Raw genomic sequence first — 26668 nt, 5'->3', positions numbered from 1 at the left:
TCAAGTTCCAGAAAGGGCCTCTATGGGTGGTTATATTTGTCGTGGCTGTTAAAAGTGTACTGTCTGTCAGCCTCCCTGGCCCATTACTGATGATTCATTTGAGTTTCAGTGTAGCACCTAGGTCTACTTAGTCTTCTTTCCCAGGAGGCCTAAATCAATATCCAAGTCCAAAATAAAGCCGAGGCATGCTGTTCACAGGGGCAGGTGGTGGGTCTCCCTGGGCAGTCGCAGTTTTTTGGGGCTGTCAAGTGTCGTGATGTTCTGGTGCTCGCTGTAGGCAGAGATCTTTTAGTTGCCCCAAACCATACATGCTTCAATGAAGGTAATGTAGTAGCTATACAATTATCACGAGTTGTCAAAGTAAGGCTGGTGGCAGGAAATATTCTTGTGTGAAGGGTCTTCTTTTGCAGGTCCAAACCTGGCTGTCATCTGGGGTCTTTTAGCCATCCCGAGCCATAACGGTGAATGATTTTTTCAAGTTTCAGTGTGGCACCTGTGTCTACTTAAACACTTAACATGGCAGGGGGAGGAAGGGAATGAAATGTGGGAAGATGCTGTCGTCGTATACCCACATCTACATGTGGGGCCAGAATGCAATGGGGCTCAGGGAACTGTGGGATGAGTTCCCCCAATACACTGCTGCAGCACTTGATTTAAGCTCCATTTAAACTACTTGGGTGTGGCAGTAGTAAGTTGGCTTTGTGGGAAACGTGGGAAAGTGAAGATGCTCAAAATCGAATGGATAAAACCCAGCATTAAGAAATTGATTTTTATCTCATAGTGTAGACACATCCTCTGTCGACGGAATGCTTTATGTGTGTAGATGCTCCTGAGTTATGTCGACAGAAGGCCCCTTCTGTCAACAAATCTCTCTAGTGTAGACACAGCCAATGTGTTCTAAGGGACAGATATAAAGGATGCATGGGATCAAATTTTTTTTTCTAAATCTAAAGTAGCTCCACTATTGTAATTGAGCACAGAATTTGGTTCCTAATATACAGACATCAGGCTGCAGCCTTTGTCCATCTTTGGAACAGAACATCAGTACTTTAATGTAGTCTTAATATTTTCTTCCTGACAACTGATTTCATTTCTTTGACCATATCTCATATGTATGTATCCAGGCATGCAGAATTTTTATTTATACGCCAGCATCAATCATTGAAGGGACTTAAAGGCATTGAACCTAATCTCAACATTTAAAAACAAAAAACAGAAAAAAATAAGTGTTCTATGCCTTTTGCTTAATAACCATTAAAAAGATGACACTTACTGGAAGGGCAGAAGGTTCATCACTGACTTTCCCAGATAGCACGTATTTCTTCCATCCATCTACAATCAATAAGGATGGCCTTCAATGCCTGAGAAATGCTTGGCTACATGTTCCCCATTTTTTAGGCAGTCCCTAAACCACATGGTGGCAATTGTGGGAGGTGCTGCCCCCTGTCACACCATTGGTATTTGGCTTTTGCAAGCATCATCCCAACCAGCTATTGAAGCAGCTGGTGGCTGGAAAATCCATCTCTGAATTTCATATTACATAAATCTATTTTGCTGACATGTCCTCAAATCCTCAGCCCCCTTCAAAAAGGTGATCATGGTGCTTTGAAGCTGGTTACTTTTGGGAGAGACAGATTTGTTTTGCAGGCCTAGTCAAAATTTTATGGCTGTGTGTGTCAGTGTAGTCACGTGTCTGTTCTCTGTAGCATCAAAAAAACAAGTAGTAGTCCTGTGGCACCTTATAGACTAACAGATATTTTGGAGCATAAGCTTTCATGGGCAAAGACCTGCTTCATAAGATGCATGAGTGGGGGCCATTTCTAGAGGGGTATTTGAAGAGTGGGGTCCCAGTAAAAGGGAGGACTTCTTGTTGTACTCAAGGATATAGACTAACACGGCTCTCTCTCCGATACTCATCAAAAAAACAGTTAAGATGAGTTTGTGGGTGACTGCATAGATCATCCTTCTCTTATCCTTTTTTGCAGACTTCCAGACTTGTCCATCTGTCATACTTTTTTTTAACCTTCTAGTACATCTTAGTGCAATGGTTTTATTTTAATATCATGGAATGTATTTTCTCTATATGGTCTTCAAAATCTGTTGAATGAATGAATTGTTAATGAAAAAAGTAGCAAGTTCATACCGCTCTTCATATAGGAATAGGGCAAATAGTCCTCTTACTGTTCTTTTTAATTTTTTGATTCTGTCTACTCAGCTACTTCACGAGGAGGTCTAGCTCTTAATTTGGCTGGTGTCTCATTGCTTGAGAAATGTTACCAGGAAATTTGATTCTGTAATTGTAGACCTGTTGGTTGCTTTTAAGCTGATATTGAATTTTGTTTTGTTGATGTCTCCATTTCAGCTGTTCGTCTAGTGGCTTAGTATTTTAGAAACAATAATTAAACACACATTCCCTTTTCTAAGTCAGGTCGATTTTATGAAAAGAGGGGCAAGTGAATAAAGCTTCAAGGGTGAGCAAAGCTGTAGTGTAAGAGAGTCTGTTGCTCACCAGGAAACAGCTGAAATGTCCTTTTCTCCTATTTTTTTTGATGCTAGAAGCTGCCCAGAGGAAGTTTTTCCTTATGAAGGCTAGGTCTGTCCCATTGGAGGTATTTCTGTAATAGAAAAGAGGATGCTGACCTATTTCTGTAGGAGTGCTTATCTTGCATTTTGCTATTTCAGGCTTCAGGAAAACCCTTGAACTGTAAACCTGACAGCTACGGTCATGAATTTTAATGTGACTAGGCATTGTGGTGAGCAGGAGATGGCAATGCTGGATTAAATGACAAATAAAACAAGGGTCATTAATTAGAGATATAAAGTATCCAGAAAAATAGACAAAGGATCGAATTGGGTTCCTCAGAAATAAAGGGCTACGTAAAGGGAAGGATAAGGAGAAGTGCAGTGGTATAAATGAGGTTGGCTTTGTTTCAGAGTGGAGTGGAATGGCCCAGGAGGGCTGTAGACACCCAGGCCACATCTACACTAGCCCCATTCTTTCTGAAGGGGCCTGGTAATGAAGGATTTTGGCAGATGCTAATGAGGCACTGCCATGAATATGCAGCACCTCATTAACATAATGGCAGTCATGCACAATTTGAAAGTGCCACATTCGAAATGCATGCCACTTGTGTAGATGGGGGTCTTCGAAGGGACCCCCTGTTTTTGAAAGCCCCTTCTCCCCATTCAGTTTTGCAAAGAAGGGGCTTTTGAAGCCCGGGAGGTCCTTTCAGAAGTTCCCTGTCTGTATGGGTGGCATGCATTTTGAAAGTGGCACTTTTGAATCGTGCCTTGCTGCCATTGTTAATGAGGCGCTGCATATTCATGAAGTGCCTCATTAGCATTTGCCAAAATCACTCATTACCATGTCCCTTTCAAAAGGATGGGACTAGTGTAGACAAGGCCCCATTGTAGCAGCAGTTGGTGGGGTGCAGCATGTCTATAGCAATATGCTGACCCCACCAGGTTATTCATGTTTCATTGCAGTAATGCATGGAGAATGAACATTGCTTCACTGTGAGTATTCTACTTCATTGGCGTGTCGTTATCACTCAGTTTAACACACACACGCACACACGCACACACGCACACACACACACACACACACACACACACACACACAAATCCAGTTATTACTGGGTGTGCTATACTCCCAGGCTTCCTTTCTTTTGTCCCCTATGTCGTATACTTCCTCTTTTGTGTATTTATACCATATCCTGTTTTCTTGAAGTTGGCGGTGTTGAAACCTGTTGGTTTTTTTTTTAAACCTACACAAATATAATTTCACTATATCCTTTTTAGCTTTGATGTTTTAAGTCAGTTTGCAACTGAAGTAGAGGTTTTGTTTTCTCTTCCAAAGAAGCTTTCTTCACGGTGAAGAGGAACTTACCCAGTTGTGGTCTCTAAATAGAGCAGCCCTGTTGCCATTTATTTGAACTGGGTCAGCCATGCTATGCTGAGCCAGATTGTGTCTACAGAGCTGACAGACTGCACTTGAGAAGACGTATGGCTCCAGAGTTGGAATGGACGTGCTTTTACCCACTGAGTTCCCAGCTGCAGGATGTTTATATGATCTTACAAGTTTGTTTTAGAACATATTCACTGTAATAAAGCAGTTGATCTGAGTCAGTTTAAGTTTGAGGCATAAATGAGATGGACTGTGGGGTCTTGTCCAAATAAAACATAAATGTATTACTTGAAAACTGAATTCTAAGCCTTGAGCATAGTTTAAAATAGCTAGAACATTTTTCAAATTGTAAGAATTTCCAGGATTTGCTTTTGTATATTGCTCTTTAGTGTCCTGAATAGCTACTTCTGGAGTTAATTCACTATTTTAGTGCTTCTCATGCTATTGTTAAAAAGAAAGCAAACAGACACACTTTTACACGTACAATGTAGTGGAGTGGAAGGTAAAATAGAGTTGCTGATTTAGAAGTACAGATTTTCCAGAGAAAAGGGGAGGGAGATGCTCCTTTCACTTCCTATTTTGTTTGTATGCTCTGTCATCGCTTTCTACCTGTGATTTTTTTTCTTAGTCAGTGAGTGCCACATACATAGCAACATTGGATTTGAAAGTATGAGCCCATTGCACGATTCTGTTACGATCATAAGACTGGCTGTATTGGGACAGACCAATTTTCAATCCATCCAAGTATCCTGTTTTCTGACAATGGCCAATGCCAGGTGCTGCAGAAGGAATGAAAAGAATGGGTAATCATCAAGTGATCCATCCCCTGTTGCCCATTCCCAGCTTCTGGCAAACACAGAGGCAAGGAATACTATACTCCAGGAACTTAATCTAGTTATTTTTTGAAATCTGTTTTCCCATAGTCACAAAACTTGCTACAGAATTTTAATGCTTTAAAAAAAATTGTGAGACTTCATTATGGTCCTATAGAACCTTACTCCTCTCGTTTCTATCAAATCCTATAGGATATTCCAAGGAAAAAGAGGGGTACTATCTTATGAGTAGTTATGTCATGGGATATTTCTCTGCAGCTCTGAGTTAATCACAAAAGAGAACCCCTATTTTAAAGCCTGTTAGGGCTGCCTCCCCACTCTGACACTTGGAGCGGTTGCAACACAGAGAATTAATTCCTTGGGATTCAGCTTAGAAGTTGCAGAATACTGGGAAAAGAATCCAGTCATTAACCAGAGCCATTGAAAAATCTAGTGCCACACCAAATTCAGAATAACCAGATCACGTCTAACTACACCTTTCCCTTCTACTTACACTTGTCTATGGCTTGTTATGAGATGGCCAGAATATTTACTGGATTCATCCCACCTGCTTAGGAGTAACATTTCTCTTGGTTCTCCTCTGCAGCTACACAATGACCCCCTCAGCCTGCAATTGTTCTCAGTTCAAAAAAGTTTATCTTCCTCTCATTGGCTTACCTGACCACACCCTGCTGAGAGCCTTCTGTTAACCCTTTACAGACATTCATTCATGGCACAGTGTAAACATTTTCTTTATTTGCTGGAAGGAAAAGGCCAAATCTCTTTTGCATCTCAGCTTCTGCTCTAACACTGTGATGTAATTGCAAACTATATTTTTCTCTTTCTGATGACATTGGGGAAAGTATATTCAGTAATGTGCGATTTTAAGGTCTGATTTTGGAAGCCAGTAGGTTTTGAAAATGAAGTGAAACTTTGGTCTTTCATGCCTCCTGTCAAGTTAAGTGGAGGTCAGAATTGTGCATTTCCCAGAGGTTGGGGATGGGGAGCACAGGTGGTCCACCAGCTCCCCGCACCAGCTCCCCCAGCAGAGGGAAGCCGGGACAGACAGCCACAGCAGTGCAGCTTCTCCCTGGCTTCCCCCAGGTGGGAGACACTGGGCAAGCAGACAGCTGCCACGGCACAGTTTCTCCCCAGCTTTCTCCGGCTGGGAGAGGCCATGTCGCCAGGGCTGTCTGCCTGCCTGCCTTCCCCCAGCTGTGGCAGTGCACCTTCTCCCTGGCTTCTCCCAACTGGGAGAAGCTGGGAGGGAAAAAGCCACAGTGTTGCAGTTTCTTCCCAGCTTCCCCCAGCTGGGAGAAGCCATGCCACCATGGCAGTCTGCCCACCCAGCTTCCCCCAGCTTTGGAAAGCCAGGGTGACAGCATTTGTGGTGCAGCTTCTCCCTGGCTTCCTCCAAGTGGTCCCCGGCTTCCTCCAAGTGGTCCCCAGCTCCCCTGCACTTGCTGGAGCCAGGAAATTGACCAGGGCTGGTGCTCTCATCGGTTTCCTGGCTCCCCTGAGTTGGGTGGGAAATTTAAATTACTTGAGGCTTGCAAGGGGGCCTACTGTATGTAGGGACAGCGGGTTTTATGTGCTGGCACTGTAGTTTAATGGTTGTCATGCTGACATAAACCGCTTCCCTGTGGGAGGAGTAAACTTGATAGTTTGCATGTAAGCCCTTGTCAGAAATATGTTTTTGTAAGATAGGCAAGTCTGTTAAAATGAAAGCAAATTTAAAAAATGACATGACAGTATGTTATGTACATTATTAAATGACTTGAGAGGCAGCCGCTTCAGTGGCTGGGAGCTAGAGCAGGCAATTCATATGCAAAAGAGCTGCTTTCTTTTTCTGACTCTTGCCACTGAGAAACTGGTGTTTTTATCCCAGTTACTTGGCTTTGTGCTTTTGTTTTTCCATCTGTAAAATAACAATATATTACTTACCCACCACTCTGAAGTTCCTAAATTGTTATGAAAGTGCAAATTATTTCCACTAATAACATTCCTAATTTCTATTTATCCCGCACAGCCCCGATTACTGGTGCTGAAAGGCAGTTTTCTGTACACAATAATGTTATCTCACTGTTTCTCAACCTTTGTTAGAAAAAGTACCCACTTTAATAATAATAATAAAAAAGTACCCCCAGTATACACAATATTCAAACACGATATTTTTCTACCATTGCAACACATTTGTTTAAACAACTTAATTGTAACTGGTTGGTTGGAAGAAGTTTCCTTTTAGGCAATAAACTTGCTATCGTGTTTGTGATTATGCAAAAAGAATACATAAAAAAATAGATGAACGCTAGAACTTCAGAAGACATTTTTTCTGAATAATTTCCTGAGTATTACAGAGCAGTGGTTCTCAACCCTTCCAGGTAAATGTAGCCTTTTAGGAGTCTGATGGGAGCATGAAAGACCAAAGTTTCACCTCGCTTTTAAAACCTACTGGCTTTCAAAATCAGACCTTAAAATATGAAAGTGTTGCAACACACTGCTACTGATAAATTGCTTACTTTCTTACGTTTACCATAAAATGATAAAATATATGAATTACAATATAAATATTGTACTTAAATCTGTGTGTGTAAAACAGAGCTGTGCAAAGAAGTTAGTGTGAAATTTGCACTGACTTTGATCTTTTTTTTTTATGTAAACCAGTTGTAAAAGTAGGCAAATAGCCAGATGTGTTGATGCACCTCCGACAAGACTTGAGTACCCCAAAGTGTACAGGTACCCTGGTTGAGAACCACTGTTGTTTGTTTCATCTCTGAATTTTCATAATTTCTAGCTCATAATTTAGTTCTTCTCTCAGGGACCTGTTCAACAAACAAGTCAGTTTTTAGCTAGCTGGCTCGTGGAGCCTTGTTCAGGCTTGCTTGGTTTAGCTGTAGTTAAAGCCCATTATGTTTTAAGAACAGGAAGTCTTGGGGCACTGCTATGGTGCTGTTTCCCTCTGATAGAAGATGACTGTAGTTGTAACTTTCTTGTGAATATCTGAAAGGTGTTCCCCATGTTGAAGTGATGACATACTGATCTATTTCGAGCATTTTAATGAGAATTAAGTGTTTAACAGGATTTTCAACTCTAGATATTTTTGCTTCTGCATGTTACCATATTGATGTGTTTTGAACCACAGGCTGAAAAATCCAGCCCACAGCATACAGCCTCTAATTCACTCTGCTTTGTGGGAATGCACATTTTGAGTGGAGGCAGTGTAGCAGCATAGGTCTGGTACCTTTAGCAGAGACGTGCCACTAGACAGCATTGTTCTTCCGGCATGCTCTCCTCAGGCAAAATGGCAGAACAGGTACAGGTAGTGTCTAAAAGGCTGCATCTACACTACAAGATAAAATGGATTTTATTAAAATCGATTTCTTAATGCTGGGTTTTATCCATTCGATTTTGAGCATCTTCACCTTCCCACGTGCTCCCCAAAAAATCGACATACTGCTGCTACACACAAGTAGCTTAAACTGAGTGCTGATGCAGTGTATTGTGGGAACCTATCCCACAGTTCCATGAGCCCTATTGCATTCTGGCCCCACAAGTAGATGTGGGTATATGACGCCATCTTCCCACATTTCATTCCCCTCTTTCCCCTGCCATGTTAAGTATGATTAACTAAACACAGGTGCTACACTGAAACACCATGCCCAAGCTTTATTTTGGGCTTGGATATTTATTAACACCTCCTGGGAAAGAGAACTCTTAAGTAGACAAGGGTGCTGCACTGAAACTCGAATGAATCCTCAGGAATGGCCCAGGGCAGCTAAAAGACAATACACTGTTGACAGCCACGAAAATTGTGACCACCCGTAGAGGCCCTTTCAGGAACTTGAATATGGATTCAGGCCACCTGGGAAAGAAGACCCTTATGGTTGTTATACTGAAACTCAAATGAGTCACCAGGCTAGAAGACTCCATGTTTGCACCTGGGGAAGAAGATTCGTAGGACAAGAATATTCCCCACTGAGAGCCTTACTTTGACAGCTGTGGTAATTATATAGCTAATGTGTTGCCTTCATTGAAACATGTGTGGCTTGGGGCAGCTAAAAAAGCCCCAGCTACAGCCAGCCGCTGAAAATCCTGACTGCTGAAGGAGACATCCCCTGGTGGTTACAAGACCCCTGGCTACAGCCGGCCCCCGAAAATAGTGACCCTCACTGCACACAGTCTGCCTGGCATCTTTTTGCAGCACGTCCTTTTATTGGTTTGGGGTCAAGCCACGTGACGCTGCTGGGTGCGGGAATGTTCCATAGTGTGTGGCGCTTCCAGAGGGGAGGTAAGGGAGGGGATTGTGGGGGTCAGGACAACACGTAAATGTCTGAAAAGAAGTTTTTCATACTACCAGACATGCATGACCCACAGCCTAGCTAACTTGTGGTCGGGGGGCCAGTGGCTGATGCCAGGCAGCACAGGAAAAAAAGGCAGCTAGCAGGGGCATACACAGAACCACTGACCCAACCCCTGTGCTCCTACCAAAGAAAGAGAGAAGATTTTTCAGCCCCTCATGATCCTACAGCCACAGGCTTACAGGTTCCAAATTGAAACAGTCTTCCTGTTGCGTAATTCCTTCACACCTGAGAGCAGAGATGGAAGAGGCCAGAGCGGAGAACTGTGGTGCATTGTGGGGCGCATATGGGATATCTGTGAAGACTAACAAATTTGATTTAAAGACATGGCGCATCCTTACTACCCTTTATTCAGAATTTTAAATTCAAATTGAACACTACACCCATCAGGTTACTACGATTTTAGGATTTCAATGTTATTGATTTTAGTGGTCCATGAATTGAGCTGATGGAATTTACAGTGAGGACAGTCACTGGAAAAACTGGGCTGACTGACTTAAAATCGATTTGATCTCATAGTATAGACACAGCCTAAGATAAATAAATTGATTATAATTAAGCATGTAGACAAGATTTTAAAATGCATTTATTAAAAGGTGACGTGTTTTCAAAGATGTTAAATACTGTTAAAAACTAGCATTTACAACATTATCTAACTCATCTTAAGCATTTTATTTTCCTAAGCCAAGACACAGTAGGACATTTGTGAAACCTTTGAAGTGTGTATGTATACACTTAAGTGCAGTAGTTCATGATTAATTTCTGTGCAGTTTTATGCATGACAGAGAATAGTTTATAAGAAGTGGCTTCTGTGGACCAACACAGAGAGCCTGCATTTTGTTAAAAGGGATTGCCTATTTGTCACACTCGGAAACATATAGAAAACTTTCTGTGGGGTCCCCAGTGGAAATTTTTATTCTGAATACTTATATAGACCCCTGGTGTGTGACCTAAAAGAAGGCAAAACCTTTTGAAAGTGACTAGTGATTTGAAAACTTCGACATTTGGCTGTCAATCTGACAGTCCTCTTAAGTGGGGAGTGATTTTTGGAGACTGGTTTTCAAACAGTGTCAATCCTTCTTCTAGGTTTCTCAAGTTGATGGTTTTTCAAAGAGCTATTCCTTGGACAATAATTATAACTAGAAGATTTATTCAGCATTGTTTGGGTCCTTAACTCAATTAATTTGTTTCTCTTCAGTGAAATCACTGCTTTGGGGTAGGGCTGTGGATGAGGATTTCAGTATGCAGGGGAGAAAGGGCAACCCCATCCGTCTCTTACCACAGCAGCTTGGGGGCCAAGTGAAAAGCACTGCCCCATGGCCCACTGCAGCTCCAGTGGCTACAGCTGGGGAAGAGTGCACATCTCCTGGCTGGGACAGGTCCAGGTTTCTCTGCTCACTGAGCACTCCAGTCCAAGAGAGGAATGCAGCAAACTGTGCACTTTCCTCTTGGTCCCTGATGGAGAACAGCCAGAAATGTTTCCAAAAGAATGAGGGAGACTTCCAGCCTCCCCTGCCCCGTGCCCTCCCTAAAGGTGGTGGGGGAGAGGCTCAGAGCTGGGGCAGTCCTGAACAGAGGAAGAGGATGCCCCAGTCAGCCTCTTTCACCTGCCTGGTGATTTGTCTCTTTTCTATATGGCTTTATGAGAAAAATTCCATTACAGGCACATCACATTTTCTGGCCCAACCAAACCCTGGCCTTGCTTTAACCTTTGAACAGAGGAAGCTGTGTACCAAATTTGGTGGTCTTAGCCCTTACCATTTAGGAGGAGTTCTTGAACAGAAGGGGACACAGACTCAAACGCTCTCATATATGCAGTAGATATTCGGGATTAATGAAAGAATTGATACTTAACCCTGGGAGTTTTCACAGGTTGACCAGCATGCCATGCATTACGACAACTTGCTCATATGCAGCTCTGTTGATGCCATCTTCATTGCATTGAATGACTGCACACTAACTGATCTTCTGTTAAGATATTGTAATTGAACACTTGTTTTCAATGATACCCAGGTTTGCGCAAGCATTTGCTTCCACAGTTAGTCTGTTATCCCAATGACAGGTGTACATTTAACAAATGAAAGGAGCTAATCTAATCATAGCATTTTGCAGAGCTAATACCAATTTCACAGACCGCATTTTGAGGCTTAAATAACTAAAATAGCTGACATGCTTTTCATGGTGAACTACCCACGAACACATTTTATTCAAAGGATTTTCTGAATAGTAAAGGCCTGAGCTTTTTGTGCTGAGGAAGTTAAGGAAAAGTGTATATTAGCTTCTTCAACCTAGAAATTTTTTTATTTCTCAAAACAGCAAATGGTTGAGAGTTTTCATTAAAATGTTTTAAGCAATTCATTCAGCTTCTGGAAGATTACTCAAGTGGTGTTTGGTTTGTAAGTGAGAATGACCATGAACCATGCAAACTAAACATAAACCATTCGTTTGAATTACCTTTCCCTAATAGCTCTTCATAGTCAAGATTGCCCTTTTAAACTCCTTTGTATTAGAAAAGACAGAAGTTTCTTCTGCAAATGAGTTTAGTTTAATATTTTGGGAGCTGTTTGAATGTTATGGTGCAATGGCCCAAATATCCAGGTAAAGAACAGAAATTAGCCAAATTTTCCAGGAAATCATGATTGTTCCAGAATTTTTACTTTCAATATTTAGCTTGTAACTCCTTATTTTGATTGTTTGGACTGAGCAAATGATGAAGCTTTCAGTTCTTGTTAAGTAAATGGCTTATGTCACTTTTTCTTCATCTTTTTAAAATATTTTGTAAGCAATGTATGGTTAGGTTAGCCCCTTTAATTGGGGGTTCCTCATTCCAGATATGTCTCTGTCATATGCTAATTGAAAATTTTCTCTGAATCTTGCTGTTATGTCATAGTGTTCATTTTTGTAGCTGAATTACTCTTTGCTATGCCTGCATTTATGTATCTATACTTCTAATTTTGGCCTGATTGTGGATCTACCAGTGAATAAAAGCAAACATCTATTGAAAGCAAAATAGCTGCAGTGCTCCATCCCCTTTTGTGACCTTGTAGAAGAGGTGGGCATGGTGTGCCTATGGAGGTGGGGATATGCACAAAGCTGAAGTCTCTCTACCTGATGCCTGCATGACCCAGCCACTAGCAGTATTGTTTGGTCTGTTTGATCTGAGGTGAGGGAATTAATGCTGTTTTAACACATGTTAACAATGACAACATATTAAGAACTCCTCAGATAAGAAAATGGACCCTCCATCCTGTGATTTGTGCACAGAAGGGATTCCTTCAGGTCAGTATTCCACTGTAAACAAGGAAGGGGAGTGGCTGGTCTGTGTGGCACCATTGGCCTTCTCACTTCCCGTAATTCCACAGAAGTCTCCCAAACAGGGTGCAGGATCTAGATTTGGGGAGCCTTGACCCTGAAAGTTATGAGGTGTCCCTCTAACCACTAATGATAAATTTTAGAAGTTATTGCAGCCTGAATACCAGGAAGGCACTCCGAACATGGAAGAAGGCATAGCGCCTCTGCTTGCATAGCTGGGTATCAATAGTAGGTTTCTGTGAGATGAGAGATTTGGGGTGTACATTTTTGCCCAATCGTGGTACATGGGCAGCTTCTTCCCCAAGGCCTGAACTGAAAACTGAAGGTTTTCCTCATAGCTGCCCTTTCACCCAGAGCCCCCTCCATATTTTTCCGTGGAGGAATGATTTTCCCACAATGGGAAGAATGTTTCTTAAATGGGATGGTCTCTTTAAATATATTAACTATCAAATGTCTGGGCAAAGAAGCACTTCCTACTTTTTGGCCCAGGTAGTTATTAATTAAAAAGATAAGAGAAAAATCAGTCCCATCTTTATAAAATGTTCAGAGTCATGATTCCAACTGCCGTTGCCTTTTCATTTAAACTAAAAGCATCAATATTAAGTACCGGTAAAATTGTCTCCAGTCAGTGATATTAGACGTTCCTCGTTAGGGAGATAAAAGTCAAGATAAATAGGCTTTGTCATTGGGTGGAAGGAGTGTTGTATGATGGAGCTTTGTTATAGACTCAAACACGTTTCTAGACTGCATGTTTCAGTGTATTGTGACTCTCTTACTGTAAGAGCAACATGCTGTTATCATGGTCTTTGCTGCCATGACAACGGCACAGCTTGTGAATGGCTAGTTTGAATGATCTTGCAGGCAGCTGAATCATTGATATTCTGAGTGCCTTTCTACTGCAGGCAGCAGAAACCCTACTGGTACCACAGCCAATATTTACTGTTATCACAGGGGGTTGTATATGTAAACTTTATTGTTGGACAGCTGGACTAGAACAAAAAAAGGCCATTTGTTAGTAATGTTCGTGTTTTGTAGCTCTTTATTACCTGTACAAATGTTATTTATTTTGGCCTTGCTGAATGATTATACCTCTCCAAGCTGTTGCAGCATTCCTAACATTAGACTTGCTTCTCAGACCTCCTTCCACTTTTTCATTGCTATATTTGCACATGCAAATGGCTTGTAGTTTCCTTCTGTGTTTTTTTTTGTTGCTGCTGTTTTAAAATGGGAGCTTGTGTTTTTTGTCAAGCTGTCCTTTTGCTGCTGATTGACTCAAATCACATTATAAGTGCTCATATTTGTATTCATAATACCATAAAAACAATGAGAAATCTTGTGGCATCTTATAAGCTAATTTTTTGAGCATAAGCTTTTGTGAACAAAGACCTGCTTTGTCAGATACATGTAGTGGATATTCCAGAGGCAGCTCTAAATATACAGGCCCATGAAAAGGAGGAAGTGCCAATCAAGGGGAAGGCAGGAGCTGATGAGGTTAATTCAGTCAGGGAGGATGTGGCCCTCTTCCAGCAACTGATGTAGAGGTGTGAACACCAACAGAGGAGAAACTGCTTTTGTAGTTGTTGGCCAGCCCTTCCCAGTCTTTGTTCAATCCTTGATTGATGGTATCAGATTAGCAAATAAATTGTAGCTCTGCAGTTTCTCTTCAGAGTCTGTTTCTGAAGTTTTTTTGTTACAGGATGGCTACTTTTAAATCTGTTACCAAGTGTCCAGAGAGAACGAAGTGTTCTCCTACAGGCTTTTAAATGTTACAGTGCCTGATATCTGATTTGTGTCCATTTTTTTTCTTTTATGTAGAGACTGTAACTCTACAGTACACCACAGTAACACTAACTCAGGAGCCAATCCCTGCAACAAACCTTGGTTCTAACTCTGCCCACACATCTACACCAGTGACACCATCACAGGACCTAACCAGATCAACCACATCATCAGGGGCTCATTTAACTGCACCACTACTAATATAATATATGCCATCATGTGCCAGCAATGCCCCTCTGCAATATACATTGGCTAAACTGGGGTTTTGTCAACAAAATTTGTGACACGTGAACATTTAAAATGTGTTCTGTTGAGAAACTGTTGACAGAACGCAGCAGTTTTCTTGGGAGGGTTCTGTTGCTCCCATACGAGGCAGAACTCCTGTGTTGATAGAATCTGTTGGCAAAACTACAGTGTAGGTGCTCCGGGGGGCCATGTGCCAACGGACCAGCCTTCTGGTTCACCAGGCAGCCCTGTTTTCAGACCTTCTGGTCGGCCGTTCTGTCGAGAGAGAGCTGAGCAGTTTGGCTGCTTTCTGTCAAAAGAGCGGATTCCTCTTGCAAGCTGCTTTTATGTGTAGATGCGATCTGTTGACAGAGGTTTTGTTGGAAGAGATCTTCCAACAGTAACTTCTGTTGACGGATCACTGTAGTATGGATGCAGCCTGTGTGATTAGTAAAAGAACTTTGTTCTGACCTCAGGATCTAGGTGGAGCTAAGTTGGTGAAGGGCACAGGGAGAATTTTCTTAAATTATGTTGATTTAATAGAGGCATAAGGGATGGCAAAAAATACTAGTCTTGTAAACTTCGTTTTGTATGCATGTTTGCTCTTAAATATTTTTTAAGGCTTTCCCCCTCACCACTGTAATACTGAAGGTTGCTCAGGTTTTGCCTAACTCAGCTCCTGTTTAAGTCCGTGATGCCATTGATTTCAGTGGGGACAGAGAGAGACCAATGCTGAACATGTCTGAAAATCCCGTCCTATGTTCTCACTTGGTAACTAGATCTGATTATTTACATCTGACATTAGGATTTGGGATGTGAGTGAAGACAAGATTTAAAATGTACCATAGCAGCTTCTGACGTCCCAGTGAGGCACACCTATGGCCCTTTTATAACTGTCATCTTCCATGGACAACAGAAGTCCTATGGCACCTTATAGACTAACCAAGGTGCCACAGGATTCCATGTTGTTCTCGAAAATACAGACTAACGTGGCTACCTTTCTGATACTTGTCTTCCATGGAGGTACCCCCCACTACTCCTAATGGGTCAGAGTCTCCCCCTAATTAAATGAACAGGATCTTTACTATTGTTTCTGATAGAAACGGAATTAGACCTAAGGCTCCTGCATATGCAGAAAAGCCTGTTGTCCTGTATCTGCTTTGTCCATGTGTATTTCTTTTGCCCAAAAAGTTCTGTTTATTTCCCCTTGCTTCTCAGGATGTGGGGAAGAGGCACTACCTGGATACAGATCACCATTTTCAATGCAATTGACTGCAAATAAATATTTTGGCAATATTAACTTTACAACTTCACATTTTTACCCTGTACCTCTGTTATTGACTCCACAGAATTTTGAAAGTGTTCATTTCACACACCCTCCCACACATGCAACATTTTTCTTCATTTTGTATTTTATTTTTTATGCAACTTTGCATTGTTTAACAAACATCTGTCTGAAATCTGAACAAGAAATAGTGTGTAATATGAATACTACTGAGAGGTGTTAACTCCCTCAATACTTACCTACAATAACAATTTTTAGACAGGTTACACCTCCCTGATTCAGCACCCTTGAACACGGGAATTTGCTGTACCGGGGAGGTCCCCGACCTCCTGCCACTTGTTTCTGCTGGGCTATCACCGGACACTAGCTCCATGGATGGTGGGTGGGTGAGTGGATATCTGGCACCAGGCATATGGCCCTGTAGATGTGGCCTTGCCACGTTACTGGTGTGGCAGTGCGGGCAGCCACCTGTCACTGAGCTCCCAGACTAGCAGGGCTCTCAGCTACCAGTCCTCCTCTCAGTAGCCTCCTGGTCCTGGGGCTCTCTGGTTTTGGGAGGTGCAACCTGTAGTGTTTTTCATCCACAGATATCACAACCCTGTTACTGAAATTTTAAAGTTTTTTTTTTTTTTTTAAAGTACAGAAAGATTCACCCGGTATAACTTGTATTTATTATTTGCATGTTATTCAGTTGAATAGATTTTTAGTAAAAAGGAAACTATTTTAAATCTTTTATAACTATTTGGTAAAAGTACATCAATAACTAATTCTTTATGATAAAAACCTTCTTCCAAATATACTCATTGTTACCAAAGTGTCCCCACATTTCTGTTTCTTTTCAGACTGGTGTTTTAATAATAAAAAAAAAAATTGGAAATTTTAACATGTTTTTGACACTACAGTAATGTATAGTCATTTCTGTCAAAGCCATACATATTTATACATAATTCTGAATAATTTATAATTGTTTGCCAGTGCCACAGGGCACTAATTTTAAAATTGTGCAATATTTTACATTTCTTTACAGTGAAGTTTGTCTGAGCTTTTTTACTTTAAAGATGACTCTACAGCAGTGGTTCTCAAACTTTCCAGACTATTGTTCCCCTTTCGGAAGTCTGATTTGTCTTGTGTGCTCCCAGTTTTGCCTCACTTCAAAGCTGCTTGCTGATAAATTTGGACATACTACAGAAGTGTCACAGCACACTACTGCTAAATAATTGCTTACTTTCTCATTTTGTCTTCATGAAATTTTAGTTAGTACTGACTTCTCTGGTGCTTTTTTATGTAGCCTGTTGTAAAACTAAGCAAATGTCTAGATGAATTGATGTACCCTATGGGGAAACTGTGTACTCTCTGTGGAAGTGTTTCCCAAATGGTGTTTCATGGAACGAAGTGTTTCTGCAAAGTGAAAATAAGGGTTCTGCAAGAAAATTCCATGACAGTAACATTTAATGATTTAAAAATAATTTAATATTTAAGCATTAACGAATTTTATTTAAAAAACATTTTCATTTATGTTTGCCGTAATAAGTCTCCCCGTGTAATGCCAGCTGTGTAATGGAGAGTGGGGATGATGATGTTGCTGCCCAGCACTGCACGCAGTCAGTCAGTGATGCAGTTGCCCATTATACACCACCATAGAGCCGCATACTCACTGTCAGGAAGCAGGGATCCTTTTGGGGCAGCTTATGTCAAGAATATTCAGCTTCATCAAGATGTACAATTCATCAGTTGTCACTTTTCGCCAGCACATACTTGTTCTCGAATTACGCAGCAACAAAAACGAAATACAGAAATCGACTGAATGCTGTACCAGACACACACATCCAACTTTCCACTATTAAGCCAAATATCAAAACAATTCACCAAGAAAAGAAGAAAAACCGCTCTTTGCATTTAAAACTGCCAATATAATGCATATTAGTTTTTGAGCATTATTTTTTGAACACCTTAAATGTGATTTTTTTTTTGTTTGGTTTTTAAATATGTGCAATTAAACTGAATGTTGACCTTGTTTAGCATTTGTTTATTATTATCCTTATTTGTGATCTACTTTTTCAGCTCCATATATAAGACTGTTGTTAGGGATTCTGCAAAATTCTTTTGAGTTTAAAGGGTTCCATGGCCAAATAAAATTGGGAAATACCGCTCTGGGGTATATGTACCTGTGGGTGAGAACCGCTGATCAACATATTTGAAAACTGGTAAGCGTCTGTCATTATGAGGGAAAAAAAATGATACCCAATGTTGAAGGGAGTGTCAGAACTGTGAAAAGAGAGCACACATCTGTTGGGTTTTATTGGCTCTCTGGCTATCTTGGACATATTTTGTATGCTTTCTTTCTTATTTTGGCTTTTAGGTTACCTGCTTGCAGGACTTTTTTGGAGATGATGATGTTTTCATTGCATGCGGACCTGAGAAATACCGTTATGCTCAAGATGACTTTGTACTGGATCATAGTGGTGAGATTGCTTTAAACCTATTACGTGATCGATTTTTCCCTGTATTCTCTCCCTTCTCCCCCCTCACCAATTCAAAAGATAATTTTTCCTGTCAAACACTTTTTATTCTTTAATAAAACAGTTTGTGAAACAATAGTTAAGATCCAGTTAATTTTTGTCATTGTTTTATAAACCTAGTATATTTTTTCCTATGGGCAATGTACTTAAAGGGATATGGTGAATGGCAGGTTCCTGGCTCCCAGAGTGGTGGGGAGCCAGGAACCAGGGTGCATCTCACTGGCACTTGCGGGACCTGGGAACTGACCAGTCAGGGCAGCAGGGAACCGTGAGCTGGACAGTTTCCTGGGTCCCTCAAGTGGCTGGGAGCTGGGAACCAGGCAGCACCCTTGTTCTTTTTCCTGGCTCCAGCCAGTACAGGGGAGCTGGGAACCAGAGGCAGCCTGGCTCCCAGCACCCCTCTGCTCCTTGGAGCCAGGAAACTGACCAAGCCTCATAGAAATGCGGTGATCAGAATCTAGAAGAGCACTGTAGTCAGGTCATGTGTTAGGCTGGCATAGCTTAGTTCCTAGTCTATTCTTTTTTCTGTATTATGAGCGATCTACCCCCTGGGTTCTTCCATCTGTAATGACCCTAATTTAGCTACTGAACCAAATCATTTTCCAATACATGAAAGTACTTGTGAGGAGAGGGATGTGAGGGAGGGCTCGGCTCATGAAATGCTTACAAATAATTCAGGGAGTGTTTTAGGCTTTAGAGACAGAGTTTTTTGTTCTACAAAAATATTGAATTATTTTTTGACACATGAAAATTTTATTGTTGGGGAGGTGGGGAATTACAACCAACTTTAATTCTGGTGTCCTTCCCCATCAGCCCTTTGTGAGATTGACCTGCCTGCATTGGTAATACAAAAAGCCTGAAAACAAGTGATTTCCTTATAACACAACCTAACACTTCCGCCCCAGCCTCCACACACACCTACTAGTCTGATTTTTATTATCTCTGTTTGAGCTAATCAGTGTGTGTTTTTTGTTTTTTGTTTTTTTTAAAAAAAAAAAAAAAAAGGCTAGTAGTCATCCAGCTCCCCAGTGTGGGAGTGAGTGGTCTCCTGCCCTCCAACTGAGGTTCCCATGGCTGGGGCTGCCAGCAGGGTTCTGTTCCCCAGCTGGCTCCCTTTCACAAGTCTGCTGGGGTCCCCCTGCCCCTCAGCCACGATTCCCGCAGCTGGGGCTGTCAGCAAGACTCGGTGCCCCAGCCAGTTCCCCATTGTGGGGCTGCCAGAGATCCTGCAGACCCTGGCTGGGGCTGCTGAGGTGCTGTTACTCTGTACTGACACGTACCGGCACAAAAAAAAGCACTGCCTATAATTCGTTAATTCTGTTTCTTGATGCTTTCCATTGGTCCCTCTTCCCTGAATCCATTAAACTTGGAAAGTGTTAGCTTACAAGTATCAACAGCGTAGGGTAGACAAGGCAGCATGCCTTTAACGTGGTTTGACTTGGCAGAGCTGAAGCTTTAATCTCACACAGAACCAAGAGGAGAGCTGACGTGTTAGTTAACACTCTCCACGTCATAGTCTAGACAAGGCCTTAGTTTAACTTCCAGTGCTAGTCCATTAGTTCACTGTTTCCTCAGTACCTCACACGCATTGTCTGCATTGGGCTCCTTGCTTAGAAGCTGCAGGAGGGGGAGAAGAAGGGTCTCAGTGAACGAGAAGAGAAGCTCAAGGTCAGCAATAGAGCTTAGTCTGGCTTGCAGGGGAAGGGATGGCAGTCAGTTATCCTTTCTACTCTAGATAATTGGTCAAATGCTAGAGACTCAGCAGGGGAGGCAGGAGTCTGAGAATAGACCCAAAAGTTGCATGTTGGGTAGCCTGTGTGAAAATTAAACGGCTGTCTCTCCTTTGAAGCAAGTGGTTGAAAGAGGATAAGGATCATGTAAGCCCTGCCACTTTTGCCTGGAGCATCTACAAGGAAGCCACTGAAGCAATGGAGAGAGACTGTGAAATGGATGGGGGGAGTTGGGAGGGGATAGTCTTAATTGGCTTGCAGAGAAGTTGTAATCTATAATGGTATAGAATAGTGGGAGGGAGATAAAATGGAATCAGGGAGACTTAAAGTTTGAATTGATTTGGTGATACTGGAGGAGGGTTGTTTTGGCATAAGCAGGATGGAATTTGTTTCATGGGGATGTTAATAATTTTGTATATGATTTTTTTAAAAATTGATCCAGGGGGATATGTGACTTCGTTTGCTGCTGGGTTGGGTTGCATTGATGGCATAGAGATAAATGCTGGTGGGAAATGGGGAGGAAAATTGGTGTAATTCGGGAAGAATGGTGAAAGTTGAGCAATGAAAGTTGTGCATGTAATAAAATGGAATGAAAAAACTTCCCAGTATGGCACTCTCCATGAATATTGGTTCCTTTTCTCTTTTGGCTTCCCCTTTATTAACAGGTGTACGTAATATTTTCATTGGCTCTGTCATTTGCCTGCAGGCGTGTCTTCCTCTAAAAATTGGTAGAAATGTCACTGCAGTTCTGAGAAACATAACCCAACTGTTTTTAGGGTTAGCCAAAAATCAAATTGGCTTGAAGAGGCAGAAGGAGCGGGTTTCAGTCCAATTAACAAGAATTCCCATGTGTTACCATGTGCTCCGGGACATGCATGTTGTGATACTGCATTATATAAAACTGTCATTACAAACTACAGAAGTTAGGGAGGAATCAGATTTCCCCTTCACTGCCCCCAGCCAGTGCCACTTCATCCATTTTACTGTCTCATGTAATATCTAGATACAGATTGAATTGTAGTATGAATACAACATCAAGGTCTGGAGAAGTAGTGCATCCAGAATATTTAAGCATTTGACCAGGTCAAACCAGAATTTATGTGGTATATGAGTTAAGGTTCTTGGATTTGTCTTTTAATTAATTCAGCAGAAATATTTGGGAAATGTCAAGGTTTGTCTTCTGGGCAATAAACCTCTGTCATGATGATGATGTTTAGAATTGAATTGGTATACTTACATATTTTCTTAACTCCATCCAGAATGTCGTGTTATGAAGACAACTTATTCCCGTTCACCTGGTACATTAAGGTACTCTGGATCCAAAAGCCCAGGACCCTCACGTCGAAGCAAGTCACCTGCTTCAGGTACAATTGTAGGGAAAGGGCCAATGCTTTAGACCATATAAAGCATGTGATTTGTTGAATGGACTGAAAAAATTATCATCTTGTTATGAAGCTGAGTTGGAAACATCACTTTATCTCATAAGGAAGAACATAAAATACCATCGTATGCCACATAGATTTTATGTACTAATTGATGGCATGAAATACATTTATACTGCACCATACAAAGAGATTCTTTTTCCATTACAACCCTAAAAGATTTGAATTTGTGAATGTTACAATTAATTGTCTACAGTAAATCCTCAAAATACGTGGCTTCAAATTGCACTTAACTCACTTTGACATGAGTTAAGTACAACATAAAGCTGCTCTGTGGCTGTCAGCCTGCCTAGCTGCCTGCGGCTGCAGGCAGCTAGGCAGGCAAAGAGCCCCTTCTCCCTGCTTTCTCCAGTGGCACCCATCAGGCTGACAGCCATGCTTCTGGGGGAAGGTGGTGGGAAGCAGCCAGGAAGCTGACCAGCACAACCAAGCGGCAGCCTGGTTCCACACACCCCACCCTGACATGAGTGACAATTTCAGATACGTGGGAGATGCAGGAACGCAACCCCCATGTAACTCAAGGCTTTACTGTATTTAAGCATATATTTTTAACACAAGCTTGAATTTGCTTGAAGACCCTCATTAACTGAGGGTTATCTTCAGTCGTTACACTAAAATGTCACTGCAGTGTTTTGGATTTAAGGTGCTTCCTTTTTCACATATTAAATACTGTCAAAATGTAACAATTTCCTTTTTTTTTAAGCTGTTGTAAGGCACCCTGTGAACTTCTCTGAAATTGTGTAAACATCTTTTCTCATACGTCCTGTCATTCTACAGTAATGCCCAAATTGTTGCTTCGTCTGCTGCTAGTGTGACTGAATAGCACGTGTTCCAAGCCTTGCGTATTTTGACTTGAAAAAGAGAAAACTGAAAAAAAAATTGCTTTTTACTTAGCAAGTTGTGGTTTTCTCTCACCCTCACTCCAAAATACAGCAAAACTCATATGGTTTTTTCTCAGCTTTGACAAGTCACACGCTCTCAAAGTGAGCCATTGAATATAAAAAAAAGTCATGTTCTGATTGTAGCTATACTTTCAGCTGCTACATTGTCATAACCAGAATGTTTTATTACTGTTCTCAAATCAATAATTACTGCCTTCCTAGAGTGATTTTTTTTTTCTTTTTCATTTTGACTCTTCTGTGTCACAAGTAAAGTTAGGATATCTTTTAGTTTCAGAGAATAACACTAGTCATAAGATGAAACATCAATACATAAAAAGCTCATTTCGTAACTGATATACACGTCATGCAAGCTTAGTAACTTCATTAGAATTATATGGGCTGTAACTCCTCAATGAATTTAGTTCAAAATATAGGAATTAGTATTGTCATTGTACAGTCCTTGCTCCAAAGTTTTCAGTCTAAGAAACTTCATTCTGCTCAAACCGTCACTTGAAAATAAAGGGTAAAAATTTCAAAAGTGCTTAAAGTGCCAAACATCCTGTTTTCAAAAGTGACTTGGGAGTCTCAGTCCTACTGAATGTCATTTTAATGGGACTCGGGGCTCTGAAAGCATGGTTGGAAATGGGGCACCTTGATCACTTAAGTGCTTTGAGGATTTTTACACACTGTCTGGTATTTATGCTTATACTTACCCTCTTTTCCTTTCAGTTTTGGGGTGGTTGTTTCATGTGCATTTTACCCTTCTTCCTCTGTGTGTGTATGCTGAATAATTTCTCTCCTTAATGTCTTTCTCCTTTGTGTCGAATGAATGAATGCAGTAAAGAGGGGTGGCCACTACTCCAGTGCTTATTCTACAGCAAAATCCCCAGGTGAGCCATTGTTATTATGGCTTTATCTCACCATTGTGCCTCTTGCCTTTTTCATTTAACCTTCTCTCCATTTCCATGAATATGTTAGTTTCCAGTGCATATCTTGTGCTCCAGAAAACAAAAGCATGTTGGATTTATTCTACTTGTTTCAGTTGGTCTCTGAAGTGGTAAGAGAGCAAGTGACGCTTGTAACTGCCAGACATCTGCAGGCAACACAGTAACAGATTGATCACAGTATAATCTGACAACATATAAAGAAGCAGCCTTACAAACCATGAATTTATATAGTCATTCTAGAGTGCGAGAAACGGTGATAAATTTTAACCAGCACAACCAGACATAATTAGCAGGAGTTGAGTGTTGCTGAAAAAGTAGGTGAATTCAGAATAACGTGGGCCTGATTTGCTTCTCACTTACACCAGAGCATGTCAGCCCCTATATGTTTTCCAACTTTTTGTCCAGCAAAAGAAATAAATACAGCTCTCTGGATCTCAGCTATTTAAGTCCCAGGTCTACAATTTGGCAATGTATTTATATGGAAAAATGGATATGCCTGCCATGCCCTAAAAAAAACCCCAAACCCTCAACCACCTCAATTTCCCATGTAAGACATGTATTACTAATTGGCAAATGGATTACAAAATTGGCCCACCCAGGAAATATAATTAAAAATCTTATTAGTATTATTTAGAGTGACATTGCAGATTATTTCATTGATGGAACTGTGGGAAAGGAAGTGTGTGTGTGTGTGTGTGTGTGTGTTATAAATCATAATCAGAATGTGCTTGCTGCCATGTAGCTTACAGAAAGACGCAATCCCTGTTCCTAAAGAGCTTCCAGTGGGAGAACTGTTACAGAAAGGAAGAACTTTGTGTATGCATGCAACCATCAGCAGCAACAGAGAAGTTAGAAATAGACAAAGTGTGACTGAGGCTTTTACAGAGAACAAAGGAAGGCATTGCCATTTCAGTTGGTAGCTGCTTTGCTATTTTTCCTTAAAGCCTGTCCACATGAGATCTTCTTGGGAGTTGAAGGAGCTCAGCCATTCACAGAATTGGGCCCAGAGGGTCTGTCCTCACTTCAGTTACAGTTGCATTCAGCATTTATCCAGAAGGGTTGCAGAAACCATGGTTGAGAGCTATCTGCAGGTCTGTCTCTTCTTATATAGTCTCCAACACAATAATGTAGCTAGTCAAAATCTCTGGGCAGCCCCTCCTATGCTTCCTCCGCAAAGGGTTAGAGCAATGGGAAGGCCTGCATGCCGAGCAACACCAGCAGTGGGAAGGTGGTGGAGAATGTGCTCTGAAATGTGTTACTTCACAGATTGCTGATAGAAAGCTAAACCATGCTATGGATCTGGTTAGGGGCCCTTTCCATGCCTAACATGAAGTTGTTGAACAAGTCAGAGGGAGACCACGGTGTCTTAGCCTAGGCCTCTGGTAATGTTAAACTGTGATGAGTTGTTATAGTGACTGTTTATCATGTTGTGCCCCTAATGGTTTAGAGACAAATAGATGGAATCTGATTACAAATCTAGGTGTAAAAGAGATCACATAGGCACAACTCTCCCAAACGTACAAGTGTATGCGCAAGAGAGTGAGCTTCCTATGAACTGTGTAAAATGAGTTCATGAATAAAAGTGAGTTTCTCCTCTGAGAGCATTACTTCCAGGCAAGGTTCTCTAGAAAGCCTTATTTTATGGTCACATTTTTTGTTTGTTTTACAGCTAGAATTTTAAAAATGAAACTCTTATGTAACTTTCCAGGAAGTACAGTATAAAATCACTAACACCTCATCCTTCTCATGCAAGTTAGGAGGCTAAGGAAGCATTATTATCTTCATTTTATGGAAGGGATGTCTGAAACAGAGCTGAGATATTCTGTAAGGCCTAAGGGACTTTCAGTGGAACTTGTGCTCCGTTCTGATACTTTTGAAGATCTCCCCAGAGGTATTTGGCCCAGTTCATAAGATGCTCTTGTTAAAGCCAATGGCAAAACTTTCATGGATAGTAGCAGAGCAGGATCAACACCTTAGTGAGTCAGAAGCAAAGCCATGAATAGAACTGGGGAGATCATCAGATTTCAAGGAGACTGATTCCCTAGATAAATGGTGCTTAATTTTTAATCTAGCATCATGCACATTGTGGAGGGACATTTTATTAAGGCTGTGGGAGCTGCTGCATAGTTACAGTAATCACAACTCACAGCTGTTCAAGCATTTACAAAATAAAATAGTCTATGTGGGAAGACTCCTCAGTTCCCAGAGAACTTGAGTATTGTAAGTTGGTTGACATTTTCGCAGCAAAAAAAACAATGGTGCTGATGAAATGTAGTGCATAGCTCATTAGAGAGATTCTTCACACATTTCTGAAAAAGTGTAGGTGGTAACTTGTTTCCATGGAAATGAAATGTCTTGTTGGCAGATTTTAGGTTTTCTTAATAGAGAAACATCCTCCACAGTGAAGCTTTCTTTTGCTTTCCCGACTAGTTTTTCCTTTTTCCAGGCAAACAAGGATTGGATGCAGAAGCAGTACATTTAATAGAGACTCCTTTGGTCAATCTTACAAATAACACCAACTAGCATTTGTTTGAAAAAAAATATAGGACCTGATCAAACTGTCCCTCAAATTAATAGGCGTATGGTTGATATTTTGTTATTTCCTGAATAATTAGAGGAGTCAAAATGAGTAATTCCTGACATTGGGCATGGGGGAAGGGAAATTTGTTCTGTCCTCTGATTCTCATTGAAGCTTATAGTAACACTTTCAAAGTTCAAAAATAAAGTGCATGTGAGGAAGTGTTAAATGTTTTTCCTACCTACAATGCCCTATTAAGGGTTCCATTTGAGAGTCTGGTACACTTTGGTCCCCAAACCACACACATTTTAAGTGAAAGCAGTTTACCTGTAAAGAATTAAGCTTGCTTTGCAAATGGGGAAAAGGAAAAGGGAGGCCAAATTTCAACAGCCTGCCAAAATTGAATATTTTATTATATGATATCCACACTAAATGATATAACTAAACACTCAATCCTCCAATCTTTCTGTGTCCAAAACTCCCACTGGGAGCAGGTGGATGGGCTCTCATGAAACCCTGCAATAGAAACGCAGTGCTTTTGTATGTTCAAAGGGTACAGCCAGTGGGAGCTTGATTGAGCAAAGGATACAGTATTGGACCATACGATTCTTTCTGAGATGCTGGTATGGGGCCTGCTTGGTCTTTATGTGGACAAATTCTGATGATACCTCAGAGGCACGTTACATTGCAACAGACATTTGTGTTTTTATTATTTAATATTCTTTTCTTCCTCTTGGTTGCTTCCATTACTCTGGACAGTCAATGGAACACCCAGCAGCCAGATATCCACTCCAAAATCTACCAAGTCCTCCAGCTCTTCACCCACCAGCCCAGGGAGCTTTCGTGGACTCAAGGTAGGTATCAGACACCTTGGTCTTTTGCAGCAGAAACTGAAACTATAAGGGTACAAACCAACCCCTTACTAAGTGGGGGTGTTGCTCAAGAACCATGTG

At 41.2% G+C, this 26668-nt stretch overlaps 1 protein-coding gene across 2 annotated transcripts in view; it reads left to right on the top strand.

Annotated features, from left to right (window-relative positions):
* The window catches only part of DCLK2 (doublecortin like kinase 2), a 151702-nt gene that overhangs the window by 56619 nt on the left and 68415 nt on the right, over window positions 1-26668 (top strand). The window contains exons 3-6 of one of the 2 annotated variants that reach the window (XM_074991900.1): window positions 18038-18140; window positions 21187-21291; window positions 23090-23140; window positions 26475-26569. In XM_074991900.1, the coding sequence (XP_074848001.1) occupies window positions 18038-18140; window positions 21187-21291; window positions 23090-23140; window positions 26475-26569 (354 nt within the window). The remainder of the gene's footprint in view (window positions 1-18037; window positions 18141-21186; window positions 21292-23089; window positions 23141-26474; window positions 26570-26668) is intronic. The other variant, XM_074991901.1, reaches the window with a different exon arrangement.

The sequence above is a fragment of the Carettochelys insculpta genome, chromosome 4 (assembly GCF_033958435.1).
Source record: "Carettochelys insculpta isolate YL-2023 chromosome 4, ASM3395843v1, whole genome shotgun sequence".
In the NCBI taxonomy this organism is placed as follows: Eukaryota; Metazoa; Chordata; order Testudines; family Carettochelyidae; genus Carettochelys; species Carettochelys insculpta.
This window is presented reverse-complemented; position numbering and strand designations above follow the sequence as displayed.